Raw genomic sequence first — 24,033 nt, forward strand, 5'->3', positions numbered from 1 at the left:
AACTTGAACGGAATGGCGAGATCCAACTCGCAACTACTACAGTACACTACACCACGAGTCACGCAGAACGCTGAGCAGAACTTGGAATGTCGTCTTCACGGGCGAGATTCTGGTCGGCCAATTGCGCCCTTCGGAAGGTGGAGCGCACCATGCATATTCCGTCCACATCGCACGAGAGAGCAGGAATCGACAATGCGAGGATGGATACGAGGACCAATTGGAGACCATCTTCAATACGCAACCTACACTGCTACTGCGTTGGATGGAACAGAAGACTCTCGTGATGCACTGGATCCTCACTCCCCACCCACGCCGTACACTTCCTGATATGTATCCATGTACGTAAAAGCCCGAAGTGTAGGCATGCACAGAACCTCCGGTGCGCGGTTACTATGGTCATCTTGCACCATGATGGAATATAGCTGTCTTGATAAGTCCATAGCACGAGGTAGATTCCATGTTCACACGTAGTTATACTGGAACCTGCATTTGGTCTTCTCCGAACCGTCTCTGGCAACTTGAGGACGGCCATAACCGTTCGTGGGTTAGGCTCGGGTGAGGGCTAGGTGGTGCCCCAACCCTGCAGTACTAAGCCTCTGGATGGATTGCCTGTTTCAACGGTCATGTTTTAGCCAGGGATCCCACTGGAAACAATGTTTCAAAAAATCGGTTGCTGCCAGCCTCACGGCCCAGGGGAAACTGAGACGACATTTAGAAGCAAACGCACACACGAAAGGGGTAACGGGGCGTCTAGCCCAAGGTTCTTGGGATCAGTGCTTCCTTCATACTAGCTAATCAAGTGTGCGATGGTCAATTTCTCAGGAGCGGGTTAGCGATCATCATTCGGTGGGACTCTTTTGAGCCAACCTGCTCCGTACATATATATTTACTACGAAGTACACTGCCTGGCTCTGTCTGTTGTGCAATTAGCCTGGTTGTCGCTGGAACAAGAAAAAAAAAATAGAGAAAGAGCCAAACTGGAAAGGAACGAAAAGAGAAGGAAAAGAGAGGAAAGAAACGGCTATACCGACAGCTGGCACACTTGTTGAGCGTGTTCCTGTCAATCCCGGCCAATTCCAGAAGCAAGGGCCCAGAACTTGGCCAATGCCTGCCCCGCTTCCAGCTTTCCGCAGTCAGGTAGAGCGCACATACATACAGTACTTGGTATGATGTAACCACCTCAGGTACCAGCACAGAGAGCGAGCTTCGCGACTGCCCGAGACGGTGACCGCCTTCTTTCCGAGTACAAACTTGGATATCGCGCCACCACGAGGCAATTCGAAAATTCAAAAGAGAAACCGTCTGCTTTCCTCCCATTTCCGACCGAGCATGTCGGCGAGAAGGATCACCGCGGCAATCCGAGCCATGCCATGACGCCGGCAAGCTACTACGCGGGAAGCGAGCAAAGCGATCAATCACCGGCGTACACGCTTTACTTCCACTACTACATGTCAGAACTGCACATGCCTTACGTACTTTGCCATAGGTTAGGCAGGTAATTGTACATACACCGTACGCGTCACGGACTCCGATTGTCACGATCACGATCCCACATGGCGCTTCACATTCGAAACCTCACGCACCTCAATCGCCCGAAGCTCCCGACCTCATCTCGGCAGCAGCTCGGCCTCTTTGCCCAAGGCAATCGACCGCGGCTTACAAACACCAGCTTGGGGCTCTCTTTTGACCGACGACTCCCCCGGCGCTGCTTGTTCTCTTCGCCCCAGCGCCGTCGGTCGACCCTGCGCACTACCAAGCTGATATCGGTGACACTCACCAGCGCATTGCTTTCAATCTGGCTATACCCGACTGATGCCTTGCAGCATACCGACTCACTGGCGGAGCTAGCCTCCGGGAACTCGGGAAAAGATGGAGATGGGGCCAATACCGACGAGGACCAGGGCGCCCGGGCCAGCTTCACAAGATCCTTCAGTGCGCTCTCCTTTGTCCCTTCGACAGACGGACTCTCCGAGAAGGTTGTGGAATTGATCATGCCCGAGTGGGCCAAGTTCATACCCGGATATGTCAGGAAGCTGCAGCGCGAGATGAATATGGAACCCGGGTCATTGGCGGCCAACATCTGGCATGAGGCCCAGGACCCGTATACGCACCCGGAAATCCAATATCAGGCCAAGGTTCGCGTCTCGGGAGACTTGTGCGAAGATGAGAAGATATTCCTGGACCGGAGAAAGAAGATGATTGTGCCTGCTCTGGCGCGTTATCTAGGAATCGACGAGCGGGATATCCACCCGGATGATGTCCCTACAATTGCCATGTGTGGCTCCGGCGGCGGTCTCAGAGCCCTGGTCGCAGGAACGGGCTCGTTCCTCGCGACGACAGAAGATGGGCTCTTCGACTGCACCACCTACGTCTCGGGCGTTAGCGGATCCTGCTGGCTGCAATGCCTCTACTACTCCTCGGTTACCGGGGCCAACTTTCAGAAGGGTATCGACCACCTCAAGGCGCGCCTCGGTACGCATATTGCCTACCCACCCGTGGCTTTCAACACCCTAACGTCATCACCCACCAATAAATACCTTCTGAGTGGTCTGGTGGAGAAGCTCAAGGGCGATCCCCGGTCCCAGTTCGGTCTCGTCGACATCTACGGTATGCTCTTGGCGGCGCGTCTCTTGGTTCCAAAGGGCGAGTTAGGTGTGAACGAGAAGGACTTCAAACTATCAAACCAGCGAGAATACACGAGATATGGCCAGAATCCCCTCCCGATTTACACGGCTGTGCGGCACGAGATACCGGAGCTGGACTCGCCCGACTACGGTGGTCCGGGGTCCCTCACGGAGGAGGCGAAGAACCGAGCTAAACGGGAGGCGTGGTTCCAGTGGTTCGAAATCACTCCTTATGAGTTCTTCTGCGAGGAGTTCTCGGCCGGCATTCCCACTTGGGCCGTCGGCCGCAAGTTCAAGAACGGCGCCGACCTGCCCTCGGAATCGGGCTTCCGCCTCCCCGAGACCCGCCTGCCCCTGCTCCTGGGAATCTGGGGCAGCGCGTTCTGCGCTACCCTGAGCCATTACTACCGCGAGATCAGACCCATCATCAAAAGTCTCGCCGGTTTCCGGCCGGTTGACGAGCTCATCTGGGGCCATAACAAAGACTTGAGCAAGGTCCATCCGATCGAGCCGGCCAGCATTCCCAACTTTGTTCATGGCATGTACGGCCAACTGCTTGAATCCGTTCCCCAAGCCGTCTACGACAACGAATACATCCAACTCATGGACGCCGGCATGTCCAACAACCTTCCCATCTACCCTCTCCTCCGCCCGGGCCGGGATGTCGACATCGTCGTAGCCTTCGACGCCTCGGCCGACATCAAAACTGATAACTGGCTCTCAGCAGTGGAGGGCTATGCCCGCCAGCGCAACATCAAAGGCTGGCCCGTGGGTATTGGCTGGCCAAAGCCCAAGGCGGCCCCATCCGTCGCCGCCGCCGAGCTCGAGCAAGCCCAAGCTCATTCGGCCGCCGAAGCAGAAGGCAAGATCACCCAAGCCAAAGCCGATCAGGCGGCTCGGCACCCGGAAGCGCCCAGCACTACCACCGCCGCCACCGCTTCCCCGACTGACAGCGACCAACAAGCGCCCGAACTACCGGGCTCGCAACCGACGAAGCCGGACACCCAACGACATAGCGAAGCCGCCACCGAGCTGGGCTATTGCACGGTCTGGGTAGGCACAACGCAAGAGCGGTCGTCGGACCACCCGCCGCCGCCTCCCGTCGACGACACGAGCACGTGGCGGCTGATGGAGCCGGACGCGGGCATCGTGGTCGTGTACCTGCCGTTCCTGGCCAACGAGCGGGCGGCGCCGGGCGTTGACGTGGCCACGAGCGACTACCTGAGCACGTGGAACTTTGTGTACACGCCCGACCAGATCGACCAGGTGATCGCGCTCGCGCGGGCGAACTACGGCGAGGGCAGGGAGCGGATCCGCGCCACCGTCCGGGCCGTGTACGAGCGGAAGCGTCGGCGGCGGGAGGAGAGGGAGCGAAAGGAGAAGACGGCCGAGTGGAGGCGACAGGTCAGGAAGGGTGTCGCGGGGGCCGTCGGGGAGGGGGCTCACGGGGACCATTTCAGCTAGTAAATTTTTTTGGTCCCTTTTTTTGGTCAGTTGCAGGCCATCTCGGTTATTTGAGATAATTATGGTGCTATCTCGTGATTTCCGAAAATATACCCCTTCAATATTGTTTCAAGCTGGGGTGAGAAGGGGGAGACATTTATTACTCTTCCCATCTGACGACCCCACACCGGTTTTCTCCTCTTATCAGTTGGCTATGGCTGTAACGAACATGCATTTGGTTCCTTCTACATTTGGGAGGCCGTGGTCTGGCAAGAAATACTATACATACATACACTACACGACACGGCGGCTGCTTTTCTCTTCCGCCGCTTCCCACACCTGCCTGCCCTTCCCACATCCTTCCCAAGTCGTGTGTCCCGCTGGGATGGTTGCTTATGATGTGCTAAAATGTACAATGCATATACGGCCGGCGCTCTCTCTCTCTCTCCCATTGCCGACCGGGAGGCATGCAAGGGCGGATGACACGCTTTCTCTCTGTCACGTCCGAGAGAAGCGTAGACCTCTTTACTCGCTGCTGCCTTCCTGTGATTCCTCCTCTTTCATATCCCACCAATTCCCTTCCCCTCCTCTCCCCTCCCCCATGCCGCACGCGCGCGGGAACGCGTGCAGATACTAAGGTAGGTATCGTTCCCGATTTTGGGGACAAGTAAAACACACAAAACACCAAGGGGGAAGGCGCCTCACCCCGCGAAGGAGGGGAGGGTGTGAGAGAGGTTGGAAAGGGAGAGGGTGGTGTTTGATTTACCGCCCAATGATCTCGCCAATGTCGATGTAGGCGGGCTCCCAGGGCTTGGCGTCCTCGGCGAGCATGTCGCTGGGGACGCGGACGTGCTCGCCGGGGCTGTAGAGGTACCAGCTCTTGAGGGCGTTCATGGCGGCCTTGTTGCGGGCGTGCTCGAGGCTGGGGCCGGCGGCCTCGCCGAGCTTGTCCTTGCCGGAGAAGATGCCGACGACGAAGACGGGGGTGCGGGACAGGCGGCCCGTCTCGGAGAGCAGGCGGGCGACGGGGGGCTCAAAGTCCTCGCGGGCGCAGAGCAGGGACAGCTCGCGGGTGGGCTTCTTGAAGGCGAAGAGGCGGGAGAGGTCGAGGGTGCGGGAGAGGATGTGGGCCTTGATGAAGGCCTTGGCGGCCTCGCGGCCCGCGTGGGCGTAGATGGCGCCCGTGACGGCGCGGGCGCAGGTGGCGTAGGCCTTCTCGGCCAGGGAGCGCGTGTACTCGTTGCCGTACTCGGTGTCGGCGCGGGAGCGGAGCTCGTCCCTGGCCTCCTCCGTGTCCACCATCTCGCCAAAGTCGTCGTCGAAGACGACGCGGCTGCTCATGCCGTGCCGCCACTTGTACTTCTTGATCCCCTCGAGCTCGGCCCGGCGGTACCCGAAGCTGACGATGGCGTCGCCCGGCTTGTGCATCGAGAACTGGAGCAGGCCCGGGTCGACCTCGCCGCCCGGGGCGGCCGCGTGCTCCACGCCCCAGGAGCGGGCCACGTGGTGCAGGGCGGTCGGGCCGGCGTAGGCCTTCATGGCGGCGTAGAGTATGTCCATGGGCAGGCGCGGGTACCGGCACATGAGCCACTCGGCAACGTGGTAGTTGATGAGGGACTGGCCGACGAACGCGAGGTTGGTGTTGTTGAACTGCGGGTTCTCGTCGGCTGAGGCGTCGACCAGCGCTCGGGCGAGGGTCTGCAGCGGCAGCCGTTCTGGGAGGGAGAGGCGGGCGTGCAGGGCGGCCAGCTTGGCCGACTGCGGCGCCCGCTCCGGCGGCGGAGACGGTAGACTCGTGGCTCGGGGAGGAAGCTGCTCGAGGGGCGGGAACCGGACGGGATCTGTGCCGTCGTGGAAGTCGTCGACCTCCCCGGGAGTCTGGGGCGCGGCGCTCGTCGACTGGCACCGCACGGCGGCGGCGGCGACGGCAGTGCATCTAGGAGCGGCGGCGGCAGATCGAAGAGGAACGGCCCGGGGCGTCGAGGCGGTCGAGGCCCCGGGACGAGCCAGGAGCAATTGGCCCGTCCATCGGTCGAGCCGTAACCTCTTCATGGGCGGGGGATTCTGGGGTTTCGGGGTTTCGGGGTCGATCCGTTGTCGGGCTGACGGAGGTCTCCGGGCGTTGGAAACCGTGAAACCCGGCCGTGGGCGAAGTTGGGGTTGCAATGGGTGGTGGCGGTCTGGCAGTCGCGTGTCGTTGCGCTTGGTCTCGGGTCGCCAGAGACGAAAAAAGTTCTGCTAGGGAAGTCACAGCAGCTCCGGGCCCTTGGGCGACAGGGGTTGCGGGCGGAATTGGCTGACATAACGGGCTTGGCGCGTTTGTGGAGCTCAGCGATACACATACTAGTTATAGGTACGAAGTACTTGGTACGGTAATCTTACACCCGCATGCTCTTCCCCATTCCCTCTTCGCAGCGCAATTGATTGGTTTCCTAGTGACGCCGCACGCAGCTCCGGCAAAGCAACGAGAACTCGAGCTTCAACGTCCATCCCCCCCCAAGCCAATCCACGTCTCCCGTACCTGCTAGATCACAATGGTACGCAAAACCCTGTATGCAATTGATCCATTCCTGACTGACGGTTTTTTTCGCTTTGATGTAGGGCGGCGGCGGAAAGATCCCGTAAGTGGGCGACCTTGGAACAGCAAACAATGCACGCATCGATGCGCATCCAGATGATCCGAGGAAGGACCTGACCGAATCCCTTCTCTAGCTACCCCAAGCACGTCTGGTCGCCGGCCGGTGGTTGGTACGCGCAGCCGGCCAACTGGAAGGCCAACACGGCCGTCTTCGGCGTCGTCATCTTCGGCATCACAGCGCTGGTGTGGAAATTGAGCGCCGAGCGGGAGTTCCGGCACAAGATGCCCGAGCCTGGACGCTTCTACCCGAGCAGAAAGTACGTTGCGGACCAGCTTTCCAACGAACGCGAGAGAATAGGCTGATTGGGTTTGTGTACGACAGTTGGAGCAAGCAGATCATCGAGCACGAGCGGGCACAAGAAAAGGCGGCGCTGGAGAAGCCCCAGGAGTCATGATTGCAGCAGCATCTTGCCGGCGATGGCTTGGTTATGTACTGTACATGATGAATTAGACGGCTTCTGGCTTGATCAACTTCCACCTCGGGCACGGTCCCGTGAGCTACCCCGGCCCTTGACTTTGCATGTCCTTCCCTCCCTTTGTTGCGGCCACGGACCAATTCGATTCTGTTGCCAGAACAGTCCTGAACGGCGCGCAATGCCGCTATTCGGAAGCCCAAGCACTCAGACTTGCTCTGCATATAAAACAGGAGAGCCCTCGCTAGTCTGGCATGACGATCCTTCTTCTGGTCTGCTCCCGCAATTCCCGAATCTTGGGGCGTTGCCGTCCTATATAAGCTACGACATCAGTCAGCCCATCCTTTCTCTGCAACAGGGGCCTGGTTTGTCAAAATGGCCGACATCCCTTTCCAGGAAAAGACCCCCGAGAATATTCTCCCCCAGGAGGAACCGGAGACGGCCTCTCTGTTGTGCGAGCCGCTGGCAAAGGCGTACTACCGGGGTAAGCGCGAGTTCGAGCAGGACGGCTCGGAGGAGAGCCGAGCGGTGATGTTGAAGGCCAAGAGGGCTCTGGACAGCGTCAAGGAGGTGCTGATGCTCAAGGTAAGTCGGATGTTCCTCGCTGTCACCCCTTTCTTCCCTTTCTCGACCCTTTCCTTCTTCCTTGGTATTATAGTTAGTGGTCATATCGTTCTTCTCATCATCTCCGTCAGTATTATGATCATCATGGCTTGTCGACCCATTCTCGTTCTTGTTCCCTGACAATCGCTGTAGATGTTCTTCGTCATTGAAGTTGCTACTCCGAGAAATCGTCATTCTCAAGTATAGTGTTCCATGCCTGAGTACGGAGTATTCCTTTCAGTAGTTACTTCGCAACCCTCTGGCTGGGTCCGATGTGTGGGAAAGGAGCTGTTCCTTCCCAAAAGATATCTTGTCTCTTCGAGCTGATTAGCCACCGTTGCTCGTCAAATTCGGGAAGGGGCTCACTGTACGCCACCATACCCAATCGGAAAAAAAAAACGAATAACAAAATCTCGAAACCTTCCCGCGCTGATCTCCATTCCTCTCCCTTCCCCCGCTGTCTCTTTCCCCAACACTTGCCTGGCTTTCGAGCTCGACATCGCCCGGGAGATGGAGCGGCTCGCCTGATCAACTGCGGATCTGAGACGCGCGCCGCTCTGGCTCTGAACCTGGCACGGCCAAATCGAAGTTGAACTGCCTTCTCCCCTTCAGGACCGAGAAGCCCGCCAGCGCCGCCCCCGAGAAGGCACCGACGAGCGCCCTGGTCACGGCGCCCATTTTACCAATATCGCGACGTGTATGAGAGAGCTCTTCTGATCAACAAGTACTGCGCGGGACATAGTGAGGACGAAACCGGTTATTAGCCCACCAACCAGAACTGCCTGGGGGGATCTGCCCCAGCTCGACGCATCGTCGGAGCGGGAAGCAATTCAGCCCACTATACAGCCTCGAGATAATCCTCAACCAGCTCATGACGCTCTGGCCCAACTTCAGGGGAGAAATGTGAAATTATCCATCATCGTACCTAATATTCAAGTAGGGTACAAGACGTGGATTTAAACTCACTGAAATGGCCAGAGGACCCGTCGTGTAATACGTTCTCGCCAACCCTCTGTGTTGCTCTCCCAAGCCGTTATTCTTCTCTTATTGGGGACTTGCCGGGCATTGCTGTCCGGAGTGTCCCCGGACCCGGGATTGCCAAGCCGGAGAGCCCCCGCCAAGACTCTCGGCCATCTCCCAGTTCTCACAGGCCTCGTATGGCATCGTTTGCGTTCATCTCAGAGAAAGCAGACATAGATCCGCACACCTTTTCTATCGAGCCGGCCATCTCTGTTAAACAAGATGACTGGTAGTTTACCTTCATGAATGCTTCATGAATGACTTACATTATTATCCTTTCCTTTACAATACCGGTCTTCTTGCATCTCGATTTCCTTTCTTCTATCAACCCTCCTTCCTTCCCCCTTACCTCCCATTATCAAGCATGCCCTCTTCATCCGTACGTTTGGCCCTCCGGTCTCACCGGCTCCAACCCACTCCCGACCCGGCCTGGACTGACACTTCGGTCCCCTCAGCCCCCCGCTACACAGGACAGACGGAACCGTGACCGCGTACGGGACAACCAACGGCGGTCCCGCGCAAGGAAGAGAGAGTATATCCAGGAGCTCGAGCAGCGCCTGAGGCTGGCCGAGCAGCGCGGCGTCCAGGCCTCACTCGAGCTGCAGGCCGCCGCACGCCAGGTCGCCGAGGAGAACAAGAAGCTGCGCCTCCTGCTGCGGCTCCACGGCGTCAGCGACCGGAGCATCGACGCCTACCTGGCCGGGGAGAGCAGGATCGGGGAGCGAGGAGGACGACACGGCCGTGGACCACCGGCACCACCGGCACCACCAGCACCGGCGCCAAAGCCAGCAGCAGCCCAGAGGCTGGAGCGGCTCCTCCGCCCAGAGACGTGTCCTGTGACCCTCGCGGCTGCATCTACACCGAGCTCCGACCAGGGCGACAAGAACAACTGCGCGATGGCGGCCGACCTGTGAGCGGAAACCTCGCAACCCCTGGTCCCGGTGGCACCGGTGCTAATGATAATATACGCAGGATATCAACCATGACGGGCGTCAACCCCCACGAGGTGCGTGCGTCGCTAGGCTGCGTTCCGGCAGCGGACTGCCACGTCGACGACGCCAGGATCGGCAGCGCCATCGAGCGCTTCACCGAGTCGGGAGCGGTGACCTGACCTGACATCCTGATGATCACATCGAACAGCTAAAAAGCTTCCTTTAGACAGGATGAAAGCGTTTGGTCGCCAAGACGGGGGGGCAGGGGCGGGGTATAAATGTATGTATGTACATACAGTACTTGCTACCTCTGTTATCAAGATACAGTAAGAGAGGTAGAACAAATAATCCTGTGTAGTCGTAACCGGTCCGCGCGCTTTCAGAAAGCCCCCAGCAGTTCCATGCAAGTATAACCTTCCTTGCCCCCCCCCCTCTGCTTCGTCCGTCGTCATCCCAAGATGTCATGCATAATTAACCCCAGAGAAGAGAAAACAAGTATAGAAATTGGGGAATAAAGGGATCACAAAAAGTAATCCGCCACTGGTTTCTTCGCCGGCATCCCCCTAGAATCCTGCGGCGCGGCCTGGAAGACGCGGTATCTCCTCGCAGGCCCCGGCAAGCGAGGCAGGTACTTGGGATCCAGCACCCCGCCCTGCTGCCCTTGGCCCCCTCCTCCTCCTCCTCCTTGGCCCTGCCCACTGCCGCCGCCGCCGCCGCCGTCGTCTTCCCCCCCGACGCCCATCCCGCCGTCGCTCCTACCCACGTCGCCGTTGCTCCTTGCGAGCACGCCGAGGCCGCTCGCGTCCTCGGACAGCTCCAGCAGGGCGGCGACGTTGCCGCAGCGGTAGCAGTAGTTGGGCGCGGACCACACCGTGACGATGCTGGCGTCGAACATCTCCTTGAACCCTTCCATGACGAGCTGGTGGGCGCGCGCAATCAGGCTGAGGTCGTTGCGGTAGTTGAACATCTTGACGATGTCGCCGCCGAACAGGAAGCCGGCGCCCCGCGGGGACAGGCCCCACCCGTCGATCTCGTCCGGGTCGGACCACAGCAGGTCGCACATGGCGCCCTCGTGAGGCACCTCCTGCTTGCGGTCGAGCAGGCGGATCTTATCGACCCGATCGATCAGCGGCGAGAGGCCGCCGTGCACGCACAGGACCGCTCCCGCCGGGTTGCCGAGGGAGCCGGCGCTGGATCCCGTCGCCGAGGACCCCGGCGGTCCGGTGAGGGTCGGTACGGGCGAGGAGGCGGAGGAGGAGGGGGAAGGGGACGAGGAGGTTACGGGATTGGGAGGGGTCGAGGAGCCGTTGGTTACCGCTGCGGAGTGGCCGTTGGTGGTGGTGGTAGTGACGGTGGTGGTGGAATTGATGCGGCCTCGGTCGACGTCCTTTTGGCGGAGGAAGCGGGAGATGACGTGACCGTCCGAGTTGTGGACCTCGATCTCGACGTCCTCGCTGCTGGACGAGGACGACTCGGGCAGGCCGGGGAGCGTATTGGAGGCGCCGAGCACGATTGCGCCCAGGGCGAGGTAGTCGAAGACGTCGCAGCAGTACCGCCACACGTTGGCGCTGCCGTATTTGCGGAGGCACTCGTCGTAGAAGCCGTACACCGTCGTGATCTGGCGGGACTCGTGGTTTCCGCGGATGAGCGTCATGCGGTCGGGGTAGCGGACCTTGAGGCAGAGGAGGAGGAGGAAGGTCTCGAGGGAGTAGAAGCCGCGGTCGACAAAGTCGCCTGAAAGCTCCGAGGTCAGCATCCTGTTGTTCTAACAAAAAAAAATATACACGGAAGACAGTCAAGAATCCCCAGAAACGGTGCCCACAGCGTACCCATAAACAGATAGTTCGTATCTGGCACATCACCGCCCACGCGGAACAGCTCCATCAAGTCGTGGAACTGGCCGTGGATATCGCCGCATATCTGCGAGAGAGCGCCACCCAAGGTCAGCCGGCTTCCCAGAACTCACGCCATCATAACATCCCAGCTTCTGTAGGGTCGCGTACTGTGACCGGGGCGTTGACAGTGACGACATTGCCCTCCTCGATGAGTAGTTCCCGCGCCTTGTGGCACAGCTCGCGCACTTCGGCCTCGGGTATCGGCCGGCATGCTCGCAGTTGGGCGATGGCCCTGCATGCAAAGAAGCAGTCAAAACGTCAGAATTCTGGTGTCGCGATACATAATGCGGAGGCGCGATGGCAAAAATCGCGGGCGGTTCCTCACCTGTCGAGGTCGCTCATGATGGCGGTGTCGCCCGCGTCCGTCTGCGGCGGAAGTGGGGTGGGTCGGAAATGGAGGATGGGAGAACGAGCGCGCGATCAGCGGTCGCAGGTCGGCGGTCGCAGGTCGGCGGTTCGGGACGTACTTCTCTTCCCGGGGAGGTGTGGGGGGCTAAAAGGAAAAAAAGGCCCAGATGAGATAAGAAAAAAAAAAAGTGCAATACCCTCTAATCAGGCCTCATTGTGTAAATCGCGAGCAAAGAAACACCGAGCTTTTTTGGGTCATGGCTGAAAGTAATCGAAAAGTTGAGTTGCGACCGCAACTCGGTGGTTAAGCTGCTTTGAACGAAACAGGCACGGATTCCTTGCGGGGGCATGTGGACCGTGCACAGGTGGTGCCCACTACCTGGGTAGCTTGAGGTTATCTCCTTGCAGTAACTCTGGTACTTGTAGGTTAGTGCAGGTTGCATGGGTCCACTGCAACGGAGTCGTGCATCCCCAACCCGGAATTTGCCTTCCTCGCAGGCGAGGAACTCTCTTTGGACCGAAGGCATGTGCTTCGATACCTGATTGGAGTAACTGCATGGTTTAAGCGAGTGATAACTACCACAACAACTCGGTACTTCGTGTACACTATGGACATACATAGATAGGTACATACAATACTTCTCATGAGGCCCATTGTGTTCGGAGTACGGCGATACACACAGGCAAGTAGAATGAAGTTCACAGCAATCACAAAACGAACAGCAAGCGGTCCGTTCTCGAGGATTACTACTGCTTTACGTATATTGCCGCTGCGCTACCAATCCATTCGATGGTATTCTCGCTGAATATTTCTCAGATAGAGCCCAACAATACCCTGACGCCTTCCTTAGCCCAATTAAAACTCGAGTGCCTCCAGGAACCAATCCGCTATTGGCCAAAGAAGATATAAAATGAGGCCGCAGCCTGTCGGCGTGATTCCCTTCGACGCCGAGGTGCGCATCCTCCATCCAAAAGCTCCAACTTGTATGCGAATACAATACCGTGGTATGGCCAGCCAAACAAACCGAGAACGCCAAGTCTCAAGGTACTTTCCCATTTCTTTTCCCTGCTTGTATGAGTGTGTTCATCCGAGAGCCCTTTTGTGGCCCAGTGACGACACGCAGGCAGTCGTGGTATTCAAAACAACAAGGGCGTTGGAAACTCCGTGCACGATATTGGCAACGCGCGTCTAACCGCAGAGACCGGTAAGACGTTTTGTCACGAGTCCGTGCGAATCCGACATGCCCGGTCTTCTCAACCAGCCACGGGGGATGTCGCCTTCCTCTTCGCTCTCGGTGGCAGGTGCAGCACGGACGAGTCCATCGGGTTGGACACAACGCCTCCGGCCGCGGTCCCCGCAGGTTCATACGCGGGGCTGGAGGCTGGGCCACTCTCCGACATGGGCGTCTCCGCCGGTGTTAACGGGTACGAGTAGCCCGAGAGGGCGACGGCCGAGCTTACGGAGCGCTTGTGCGCCTCCCCGTTTCTGGGGTTTGACGGGAGCGCCGCCTGCCTCGCGGCACGCTGCATGTCGCTGACCGCGTCGGCAATGAGCGCCGGATGCCACAGCGGCAGGATCCGGTAGCCGAGGTTCTCCATGATGCACATCTCCGTCACGTTGATCTGGTCGCACGTCCACAGGTCCCTTCCCCAGGACGAGCTGTAGTAGCGGGTCGGCTCTTGGCAGTCGACCAGGAACTTGAAGGCAATCATGAGTGCTGCCAACACAATCACCTCGGGATGGACCGAGTCGATATGGAGCTGGGTGGAGCTCGTGGGCTTGGATTGGATCGTGTGCCGCTTCGTGGATTCGCTGGGAGCGGGCTCACGCTGCGCCAGCGGGCAGAGCAGGCGCCAATTCAGCGAGAACTTGGAGCTGAGCGAGTCCAGGATGCAGACGCCAAGCGCAATGGTGTCCACGGGCAAATCGGCGCGCACGAGCATCTCATGAACCAGCGAGACAGACGGTGTCTTGAGAGATGCTGCTGGAGGAATGAGGTTGACCAGATGGACCGCCGGACCTGACATGGAAGCGTGAGCTCGAGAGGACTTGAAACACGACGCCCCTGCGGTTGGTTCACGTACCTAGCAGGACTGAGTCGAGAAGCCCTCCATCTTCCAGAAGGGCTTGGGGGCTCTGGCCGGCCAACGACTCGCGTGATGACGGGGGTGGCGTGGGGAGATTGGATAAGGGCTGGTAAGTGCGAGAGAAGTACTCCTCGTCAAAGTCGTGCTCGTCGTCCGAGTAGCCGGGGGAGCGGGTGGCCATGGTTGCCGATTTCATGGTGGTGAACTTTGATTCAGGGAGCCGGGGTCCGAGGCCGCCGGTTGCCAGTGCGTCCAAAGAGCAACAATCCAGTCCAGCAGGCCGGCGAGCTGCTCATATCGATCGGAGAGCAGCCGATGGAAACCCCAGCAATCTGTCAGTCGGCGACGATTCGCAACGATGCCCGCAGTCTCCTGCGAACTGTCCGTGGGACCCAACAGACACTGCGCACAAGAGGGGCCAGGTTCGGGTCGAAAACACGAGATCCCCAGGTACCACGTAGCTAAGGGGGGGGGGGTGTAGCTTTAGGCGCTGCGGGGACCCAAAAATGCGGTGTGGAAGCGAACCGCTTCGAAGTAAAGGCTCGAAAGAGCAAAAAAGGGCGGGCGCGGCTCCTTTTCTTCTTTTTTATATCTCTTTCTGATCTTTGGAGTCTGAAACCGAGATTACTCAAGCTGGTGCCCCTTGGTCAATTATAGTTAACCTGTACGAAGGGGGGTGAGAGCGGGCTCGCGTGGGGTGGGGATCGAGGCTATGTCTCGGCGGTGGGCTCGTCGAGGTGGATCGCGGGTGCCAAGCGACCGGGGCCAGACCAGATGGATTTGCGGTGTCGAGAGCGTTAGCCCGAGAGAGCACTGTGCGGACTGCTCTGTGTTTGTTCGATTCTGCCCTGCCCGACCGATGCTAGCTCCAGCTCCGCTTTAGAGATGAGAGCCCAATGGAATAGGACGGCGAGAGGGGGAAGGCGCGAGCTTGGTCAGGCACTACACTAGCAACTACTGCAAGTTACTAGTACGATCAGTGGTTGATGGACCAAGAAAGACCAGCAAGGTCGGCCTCGGGGACTGCCATTTTATAGAATAGTTACGTGTATGCGATCATCACAACACTCTTCACTTGGCCCCCCGGACCCCCCCCCAGGACCGACCGGGGGGCCTCAGCCGCGAGTCGAACCTCTGTTGTTGATTAGGCGGGTCGTTGTTTTGGCCAGAACGGGCAATCATGCTCACTTCAGAACCGAAGCGCGCCCGGGAAGGAAGGAGGGGGGGGGGGGGGTTTAAGGCCTGCGCAGGTCGTGGCTCGGACCAAGCCTGGTCGGCAAGGTAAGGCGTGCCCGGAACAACTCCATTCCCTACACGTTGTGTACTATGAGTAGTGTATGCACATATTGCAGCTGCATAGATTGGGTGTGGGGGATTAGATGAGACCGGGGGGAAACGGAGAGCTGTGCGATTGCTGGCTAAACTTGTAAGCAGACGACAGGGCAATCTGGATGAAAGCGAGTCGCCGTTCTGGCTCGTCTGGACCGACCGGCCATTTGGTGGGTCGCCGGACGCATGGCAAACCGGCACCGGGGCCAGGTATGAAGGAGACGGAAACTGTGGGGGGGCACCGATGCATCAATGGTAGATCGAGGAACCAATTCTCAATATGGAATGCTTCCCTTTGGGCAACTACTGCCAAGTGCTTGTACACATGAACGCCAGGTATGAAATTCGCCATGTGTTACCATCCCATTCCTTCGATGCCTTTGCCCCTTCTACACTATGGTCTGTCGCGTCGCAGCTTGGGCCCTCAGGAGAAGCCACCCTCTCGATTCGACTTTCTGTGAGAGGGAAACAATTGCGAAATCAGATGCAGAGACGCCACGGCCCCACACCTCTTCTCTGCTAGGGCTCTAGAGCCTGCAAGCCCCTTTTTCTAGTGTGCGGATTAGTGAATGTAGCGCTGGCAATAATATACGGATTGCGAACTACAAACATAAGGGACATACAGTACTTCGTATGTATGTACATACAAAGGCACGACTTCTGCCTTGAACATCCCTAACTCGTTCCTATTTTTCAGGAGCCTGCCCATGAAAGTTCTCTACACTACCACGCAATTACGCAGAAGCGCATACCGGAATTAGCAAGATCCGCAATAACACGAAGATCGATCGATCCACTGTGGTTCTGTGGACTCGGCTCGGAGTTTTGTTCGTATTCCGTCCACACGCTAGTGTAGGTCGCGCCTGCAAGCGACGAGGACGCGGCACCCGTGCGCCATTGAGGATCTGCGTCTCGCGGGTCCCCTCTCTGCTGCCCTGCTGCCGCCGCTGCCGGGTCAGGCAGTCAATTATTGTACTGTGTATATCAGGTGTATATATGTATGTTATGTATGTATGTATGTACATATATACATATATACTTGTTTACAAGTATGGACTTGGAGTAAATATACCTAATATATCCTCTAACAGAGTGCAGTATAAAAAAACATCATATAATAATAATAATCTAAAGCTATCCCTATAATTATTTCTTCTGCTTTATTTTCATCTTGGTTTTGGAGATCAATGGCTAGTGTAGTGTAAATTCCCCAAATTGTTAGACCAGGCCATAACCCTGTTGTGCTCGTAGCGCGGCCCAAGCGCAAAGCGAGGATGGCTGCAACCACTAATCTCCGCCCCAGATGACGTTGAGACACCCTGGGATTGCAAGCTGTTCATTTTCTTTTGCGGTAGATCCTTAAACGACCAGGCTTTCCGACAGAACGCCATCGGTTATTTTTATCATCGTTAATTACACGATAATACCTACGTAATATGATGAATTTCCGTACGGGGGAGAACTCTTCCATAGAGCTTCGCACAAACTGAGAAGCCGAGCACGGCTTGTCATTGCTCTGTAGCTCGCCGCATGTCCCCATCCGGCCTCACCGCGTGGTGCGCGCGAATGCAAGCTCTTGATGATCTGTGGTTCCTCACGACATTGCCCCAGGTTCTCTGCCGCATTGGCACATGGCGGCACTTGACTGAGACCTCTCGGCAGGGCTGAGGCCACCTTCCCAGTCGCGTGTGCTCCCTGCGCCACCGGGGCCGAGCTTGGGGGAGTTCCTAGGGTGCCATGCCGGTGAGGCTCAACTTGCCGTACTTAGAATATACTGTGTATGCTCGTAAACTAATTTAAGTATTTTGTATGGTTACTACGAACACACACACACATATATATATATATCCTTACACATACATCGTTACTGTGTATGTATTAAATTCCGGTATGCGTACTAATGCTGACAGCTCAGTCTTACTAACGGTACCAAGAGCTCAGCTACTCGTATGGCAAGAATACTAGTAGTCTTTCCTAGAGTCCGGGTATATCCCGTACACAAAGATCGGTCAAGTGCAGCTTGGATGAGGTTGGATATTTGGTCCTCGCCTTTAGAGGACGCAACTCATCCGAACAAAAGGTAACCGATAGGGCAGTGCTACACACTGCTTGTTGCAGCGTAAAAAAAAGTAAGTTTGCTATTGGCCCGGGCGAGCGGCTGTGGTGCTCTTTTCATACCGTACAAGAGCGCAAGCACAGAATACAAGTATGGGGTAGGTGTGTGCACTAATTAATCCGCAAGGTGGTGAGTACAGGAGAGGGTAGCGACGACCATCAGAACACGCACTCGACTTCACATCAGAATAAACGGCACGATCAACCTTGACCCTTGCCCAACTCCCTCTTTCAGGGGTCTTCTGACCTACCAGGTATCCTTTCACCTCAGACTACGTACGGATTACACTAGAAAGTACTGCTCGCAAGACACAGGTAAACTTACAGGAGCGCCGTGGGGCAGAGCCATTGCGTCACCGCATCCTCAACTGCGGCCTTTCTCAGCTCCAACTTCGCGATTCGCATGGAACAGGCCGACACAGTCCTGTCATCCCAACCAACCAGCAAGCAGCATGGGAGAAACAGAGAGGATGTGCATAAACCAGTGTTTCAACCGACAGCAGATCCGGTTATTCCTCGGGCTGCCCGGTGCGTGATTCGCACGGTATACAAACGACCTGTACGTACATATACTCGCAACAGGGTACCGCAGACTGCGTAGTGTACCAAGTAAATATCCCCTCAGTCCACTCACTTACCCGTTACTAGGTACCTATGTATGTATGTACATACACATGTATCTCAAGTCCCATGGAGTACCTAGCACACTATTGTGTATACCCCTCAATCCCTCCACCAGCCTCCTGCAAGTGACTATTCGCTGTGAGGGTTTGTTCAACGTCAAACTTGTATGCCCGCATTGCCCTAAAGGGGGTGAGGGGGAGGGGGTCAAATATTGCGGCATCCCACAGTGCTCTAACCCTACATAGTATGGAGTCAAGGGAGAAAGGTCTTGCAAAGATTTGAAGGGGGAGGAGGACAGCAGGAGGACGAACCAGGTCTCGGTCCCTCACACCGACATCAATTCAAAAAGGAAAACGAAACAACGAAGCACAAGAAGACATCTCGTCTCGCGTCACAAACTCCCATCTTAGTTGTCCAGTGATAACCACCACTGCCTTATTATTGCTGGGTCGAAGATTTAACACAACAAGAAACATGCAATAAGGGCCAGTTAGTTTGTCTACGAAGCGGAGACAAGTGACTTTGGGGAGCAGAGCTAGTGCAGAATACCTTTGAGATACCTGATTTGAGTAACCTAAACAGCGGGGACAGCATGACAGTCTCCCGTTTGTATGTAGCAGAAAAATCAGTTATCCCTAGCCTCTTCTGCCCGTGTTGAATCTCCCCACCTATCCATCCCCTTCGTTTTGGAGGGGTGAAACGAAGAGGGATTTGAAGAGGAAGGAAAGGAAACCAAAGCAAGGGAAATCACGCTTGGTTCTCCAGGTGCTTGTCTCTTGTTTTTCCCACATCATCTTGGCAATAATCACATCCATTGCGCCGCCACCGACCAGCAGAGGAGAGAGCGACGAGCTGGAAGGGATATAACGGCGGATGTCGCGGGGTTGTGATCGACATATGAAAGAACTGGAAGAACTTCTCCTACTTTGTGGAGACTGGAACTACAAGAGAGGGGAGGGAAGTCCCAGAATTAGCAACTTGAATCTCATAAAAAAAGCACAAATTCTGCGTGTGTGTGTGTGTGTGTGTGTGTGTGTAGCAGAAGACATTGCAAGGGCCGGGGCAGCAACAGAAAGGGAAATCAATGAACCAGGAAAAGGCCGGCTCACCTTCGGCGGCTATCGACTTGACCTGGGGAACTACCTCGGGAGAGATGAACTTCTGCAGATCGATGATGCTGACGTTGTTGAGAAGGCCAAGGTTGAGGTGTTGCAGCTGAACCGTAGCGAGATCGAAGCCGTTGAGGACGCCGAGCTGGCTGATCTGCAGGAAGGTGTGCAACGACTGCAACTGGAGGAGGCCCTGGATGTCGAAGACCTGATGCTGGAAGAGAGGTTGGAATTGCACGATGTTGAGGTTGTTGACAGTGGCCAAGTTGCCGAGGAGAGTAAGCTGCAGGGAGTTGATGTTGAGGAGGTAGTTCAGGTTGACCTGGTTGAAGCTCCGGAAACCGTTGAAGGCGTTGATGTCAAACGCAAACGAGCGCTCCTCGAGGCCGCTGGCGGGAGCGGCGGGAGCAGCGGGAGCAGCCACCGCCAGAGTAGCCAGGGTTGAGACGAGGAAGGCAATGGGCTTCATGTTGCTGACTGGGTGGCGAGATGGCTTTTGTAAAAAGGCAGAACAAGAATTGAGAAGAACTAGTGGTGTTAAGGAGCACAGCTAGTGACCTTCTTAGCTACCTGTTTGGCCTAGTCAACGGATAGACTACCACAAACCTCGAAAGATGTATTGTGAGGGAAGCGAAGGAGCGAAAGCAAACAGCGAGCACAGCTGTGATGTCTGATTGTCAACATTCGAGGGCTATATCTGTTGACGATGCCGGGACTCACCTCTGAATGAACGACTGACAAGGAGGATCTAACCGGAGTCTGGAAGGCGGGAGTGGTGAGTAGATGCGAAAACAGAGAGGGGAAATCCACAGGACGTCGGTCACTGTAGTTTATATACACTAGGGACGCACCGGAGAATGATGGAACGCGGAAGTGGTATGGCATAAGTGGGAGCGCGCCAAGCTTTCAGGAGCCCAAGGTATTCTCGGAAGGGAGGTCAAACAGTCTTCCGGGCGTGTCAGGTCGGATGTTTTGGCGACACTGGACGAAGTCTACCGGGTGAAACATCATGGATGTGGTCGGCAGAACGTCTCCGGGATGAGCGGGCGAGGCCGGCCAAGCGGTAGCAGCTATACAGCCCAACCAAGCTCACCCGGGAGATGGGACAATCAAGGGGGGAACGGAGGTAGGAACTTGCCGAGACTCAATATGTACGTCGCTTTGACCGAGGGCGATCGGGGAGTCCTTGGAAGCTGACTGCGACGACATCGCACGGAACACTCCACGACCGAGGGCCATGTTTGGAAAGCCTGAAGGGAAACAAAATGGCAATGCGCCCATGGGCCGATAAAGGCAAACCTGGGCGCCCCTAGGCTACTCACGTTGCCGGGACCCGGCCGTACCAAAAGGTCCGTGAGCGTGGCGTGTTAGTTGCGAGGTGGGAGCCGGAGACGGGATGCTCCTCGTCCGATGGCACTACTGCGGGCATTTCCCAAGCACCTTGCCATCCGATGCCCCGACAGGGCAGGAGACCTGACAAGTTGACGCCTCTGCGGCAACTGACTGGTGTAGTTGGGTAGGTTGCCGTCCCTGATCGACGCGTTGGATGAGGCGCCGTCTTGGATGTTTCGAAAGAGGAATAGCGGTTAAAAACGCAGAGTCAAGCCAAAGCGGAGAACTGCGAACTGATAACATTGTCGGGGATGATGCGTAGATGTCCGTACAAACTAAACACGAAAATAAAAAGGACTCCGACTCGGGGCAGAAATCGACAAGAGGGCGGCATCAGATGGAAAGCCTTGATTTTGGCCTGCGAGTTCTCGCTGGCCAAATGGCAAACGCGAGATTCTTGGTTGGAAAGACTTTTGAGAACGTTGTTGCCTCAGGTAGTATCTACATGCAAGTCGAGCTGCCATGCCTCGAGCCTTCCATTTTGGTTGAACTGTACCTATTTAGGCAGGAACGAGGGTTCATGTTAAGCTTGGCAGCGGGCATACAGTTCCCAAGAGACCAATCACCGAGGCATGTGCGTGTGGGCATGTTATTGCCACCCTATCCAGATCTAACTTTCGAAACCAGACTTTCTGGGTAAATGTCTGGGCTTGCTTAGGAATGCAAGAGGTTGCACAAAGAGGCTCAACAAAAGGTCAGCTTGAATTCCCCTGACTGGGTTCTTCCAGACGCCAAGAAGAGCCAAGAGTTCCCTAAGGTTTGACATGTCGATTGGCTCGCCTTGCCTTCTTTCTGTTGAGTCCGTGCGGTGGGACCCTGATCGACATGTTGAAGCAACTTGCCATCGATCACATTGCCAGTGCGTTAACCATCCAGTCCCTTGCATGACAGGAACACGTTGAATCGACGGTTTGGCCACCGGAAATGCGCTTCTTCCGGCGAGTCAGGGGTTGGTTCGTGAACCCAAATTTTGCTCCTCTGTATCCTAAAACGCTGGCCCTCCACGGAGTAACGTGGTGCAGCGCACATGATCAAATGCGCGCATCAGCTTACCTCTCTGGACACCTGAGAATGGTTGCTGGGCATTAAGTGTTTGTCATAACCAGGCTAAGATAGCCGCCAGCATCTGTGTGCGCTCGAGATTAGATCACTGCTGGAGGAACGGAGTCGGCAACGAATGAGGCACTGAACAAGAGGGATAGGGAAGCAGAGGAAGCAGAGTGTAATTAATTGTCGGCCAAGGTCACAATACTCTCTCCATTCAATTTGGCATTGTCGGTCGTGGTTGGGGCGTAGCTCGTGGCATCGGGGACCAAGCTACGGTATTCATAGCATCAATGGGGAGCAGAAACAGCAAAGGAATCCCGGTGAGGGTGCTTCCGAAGTTGCCGTGACATTATCATTGAGGCGAGAGCCAAACGCTAGCAGTAGCACAGTGCCGCGTCGCAACTTTCTGCGTCACATGGCTGTAACTGGCCTTATGTTTGGGAAGAAGAGACAGCCGCCCAGTCCAAACCCGCCCCAAGACATGCTCGCTTTTCGAGAAACCATTGTATCCCGCCATTTCCCAGAATTCCCAAGTTTGTTGGCTGCGACGGCTGCGCCGGCTGCGTGAATAGGTCGGCGGCCGTTGTTGGATCCAAAACTGGAGTCGGTGTTCGGATCGCGGGGCGTTGCCCGGGCAGAAAAGCCCTCAGCACAGCCAAAAGATTCGAGCTTTAGCCACGGCACGCGTTGCCATCAGGCTGAAGGTGGCTTGCCAGGACCCGTCGTCTCACAATCTGCTGTCCGAACGCCACCTATAGCAGTCGGGGGTGGAGCTGAGAACCCTTTCGGATAGATCATCTTGTTGTTCTTTTCTGTGAGTAATGGTCTCGAGACCACCATCGAGGGTATATCCGGCCCGTTTTCACACACATGGTACTCTTACACCGCACCTTCGTCCGTCTCTGAAATCGGAAACAGCCTCATGTCCCTGTTGTACAAACCACACGAGCCTCCTCCATCAGCCAACCAACCAAAGGACGTGGCGATGTATGGAGGGGGGGACCCCACGGGGTTATGGTTATCCATCGTCCGTCCCAGCGCGTCCACCCCCCGTCGTCACCTATCCGGCCGCCTCTTCTCTCCCGCCTCTCTCCCCGCGTTCCCATTGAACCCCAGCCACTCGCCCAGCATCCCGCCCGGTTTCGGAACCGGACACTCCCGCCCCCGCCCTCGCCCCTTCGCTCTCCTTCCCCTGCTGCTCTCCTCATCCTCGCCGGTCCCCGGCCGGAACTCCACGACCCCAATCCCCGCCGCCCCGTCCTGGTCCAGGGGGGACTCGCTCCCGCCGCCCTCGGCCTCGTCGCGGACCGCCCTGGTCCTCCTCGCCCTCGCCCTCGCCCTCGCCCTCGACATGCCCCCTTCCTCCTCCCCGCCGTCGTCGGCGTAGTAGACCCTTCGCGCGGGAGCGGGACACGGCAGGACGTGCGGGAGTGCGACGACCAAGAAGCTCGCGAGGACGGTGGTCGCGAAGAGGGACGAGGTCATGCGCGACCGCGGATGCAGGTGTGGTGGCGGCATTGTCGCTTTCTTCTCTCCTCTTTTTTTGCTTTTTTCTTGACTCTTCTTCCGTTGACTGTCCTTGGAGCGTAGACCCGTCTCAGAGGGGAGGCGGAAAAAAGGAGGGCGCCCCGCCTCCTCCTGGCAAGTGTGATGTGGTCTGATCTACAGACCGGGTTGGAAAGAGCAGCTGCGGTTCAGAGAGCGGGTGATCAAAATTAAAAATCTGTGCCTGGCACCGACGTGCCGGGACAAGCGAACCAGAGGTCACGGAGGGAGGCGGTTGCGCGGTACTGTGGGTGGAAGGAGAGAGATGGAAGCGCGCCTGCGAGGTTTCGTTATTAGCATCCTTGGAGACGGGCACGAGAGCTCCCCCAATTGGACTTTTCAACGCATACCAATGCCCAATTAGACGTGCAATTCCAGCCAAACGACGGTGTCTGTTACAGAATCGCCCAGCTCGATCTGGCGGCCGTGTGAATTGGGCCCAGGTTGGGATTTGGTCTGGACCTTTTTTTTTTTGGACGATGGGAGTCGTGACGCTTGCAAGCTCCGAGCCAGAATCTCGGCATCATTGGCCGGTGGCACGGGTCTGGCCCGAGGATGTAAGACAGGGTTAGGGTTAGTACTCGAGAGATCATTCTTCCTTGTTAGCGTTTTGCCGTAGTGGTCACTTGTGATGCTCCCTTCTCCCTCTCTTCCGTGCTGCTCCGTAAAATCTCTCACCATTTCTCAGGAGAACATACACCTTTCAAGATTGCACGGGATATAGCACAAAATAGTCAATACATGATATACACAATGTTATTATGGTTTCTACATTACACAGTAAGTAGAATTAATTATACACAGACGTAACCATCTAAGCTCATCAACCCACCCACTCTCTCTATAACTGAACACTCAAGAATGCGGA

General features: G+C 56.6%; 8 protein-coding genes across 8 annotated transcripts; 3 read left to right on the forward strand and 5 right to left on the reverse strand.

Moving 5' to 3' along the window:
• The first annotated feature begins 1,435 nt into the window (after window positions 1–1,435).
• On the forward strand, window positions 1,436–4,200 carry MYCTH_2299007 (uncharacterized protein). Its single transcript, XM_003660508.1, has one exon. The coding sequence runs from the start codon at window positions 1,554–1,556 to the stop codon at window positions 4,086–4,088; it is 2,535 nt and encodes an 844-aa protein (XP_003660556.1). The 5' UTR covers window positions 1,436–1,553; the 3' UTR covers window positions 4,089–4,200.
• A 474-nt stretch (window positions 4,201–4,674) lies between these two features.
• MYCTH_2299008 (uncharacterized protein) lies at window positions 4,675–6,286 on the reverse strand. Its single transcript, XM_003660509.1, has one exon. It carries the CDS (start codon window positions 6,117–6,119, stop codon window positions 4,830–4,832), a length of 1,290 nt encoding a protein of 429 aa, XP_003660557.1. The 5' UTR covers window positions 6,120–6,286; the 3' UTR covers window positions 4,675–4,829.
• Window positions 6,287–6,458: 172 nt separating this feature from the next.
• MYCTH_2299010 (uncharacterized protein) lies at window positions 6,459–7,402 on the forward strand. Its single transcript, XM_003660510.1, has 4 exons — window positions 6,459–6,604; window positions 6,669–6,688; window positions 6,780–6,962; window positions 7,028–7,402. The coding sequence occupies exons 1-4, from the start codon at window positions 6,602–6,604 to the stop codon at window positions 7,098–7,100; spliced, it is 279 nt and encodes a 92-aa protein (XP_003660558.1). The 5' UTR covers window positions 6,459–6,601; the 3' UTR covers window positions 7,101–7,402.
• Window positions 7,403–8,882: 1,480 nt separating this feature from the next.
• Window positions 8,883–10,023, forward strand: MYCTH_2299012 (uncharacterized protein). Its single transcript, XM_003660511.1, has 3 exons — window positions 8,883–9,120; window positions 9,197–9,651; window positions 9,714–10,023. Exons 1-3 carry the CDS (start codon window positions 9,106–9,108, stop codon window positions 9,850–9,852), a joined length of 609 nt encoding a protein of 202 aa, XP_003660559.1. The 5' UTR covers window positions 8,883–9,105; the 3' UTR covers window positions 9,853–10,023.
• Window positions 9,994–12,184, reverse strand: MYCTH_2299014 (uncharacterized protein). The gene is made up of 4 exons (XM_003660512.1): window positions 11,894–12,184; window positions 11,677–11,800; window positions 11,503–11,593; window positions 9,994–11,407 (listed from the first exon to the last, which is right to left on the reverse strand). Exons 1-4 carry the CDS (start codon window positions 11,908–11,910, stop codon window positions 10,194–10,196), a joined length of 1,446 nt encoding a protein of 481 aa, XP_003660560.1. The 5' UTR covers window positions 11,911–12,184; the 3' UTR covers window positions 9,994–10,193.
• Window positions 12,185–13,139: 955 nt separating this feature from the next.
• On the reverse strand, window positions 13,140–14,458 carry MYCTH_2299018 (uncharacterized protein). Its single transcript, XM_003660513.1, has 2 exons — window positions 14,002–14,458; window positions 13,140–13,937 (listed from the first exon to the last, which is right to left on the reverse strand). The coding sequence occupies exons 1-2, from the start codon at window positions 14,183–14,185 to the stop codon at window positions 13,171–13,173; spliced, it is 951 nt and encodes a 316-aa protein (XP_003660561.1). The 5' UTR covers window positions 14,186–14,458; the 3' UTR covers window positions 13,140–13,170.
• Window positions 14,459–18,805: 4,347 nt separating this feature from the next.
• MYCTH_2299021 (uncharacterized protein) lies at window positions 18,806–20,051 on the reverse strand. The gene is made up of 5 exons (XM_003660514.1): window positions 20,033–20,051; window positions 19,902–19,940; window positions 19,788–19,842; window positions 19,182–19,731; window positions 18,806–19,013 (listed from the first exon to the last, which is right to left on the reverse strand). Exons 4-5 carry the CDS (start codon window positions 19,648–19,650, stop codon window positions 18,994–18,996), a joined length of 489 nt encoding a protein of 162 aa, XP_003660562.1. The 5' UTR covers window positions 19,651–19,731; window positions 19,788–19,842; window positions 19,902–19,940; window positions 20,033–20,051; the 3' UTR covers window positions 18,806–18,993.
• Window positions 20,052–22,676: 2,625 nt separating this feature from the next.
• On the reverse strand, window positions 22,677–23,138 carry MYCTH_2107968 (uncharacterized protein; the record flags this gene model as incomplete). Its single annotated transcript, XM_003660515.1, has 1 exon — window positions 22,677–23,138. The coding sequence occupies one exon, from the start codon at window positions 23,136–23,138 to the stop codon at window positions 22,677–22,679; it is 462 nt and encodes a 153-aa protein (XP_003660563.1).
• Window positions 23,139–24,033: the final 895 nt, after the last annotated feature.

Source organism: Thermothelomyces thermophilus, chromosome 1, assembly GCF_000226095.1.
Source record: "Thermothelomyces thermophilus ATCC 42464 chromosome 1, complete sequence".
NCBI lineage: Eukaryota > Fungi > Ascomycota > Sordariomycetes > Sordariales > Chaetomiaceae > Thermothelomyces > Thermothelomyces thermophilus.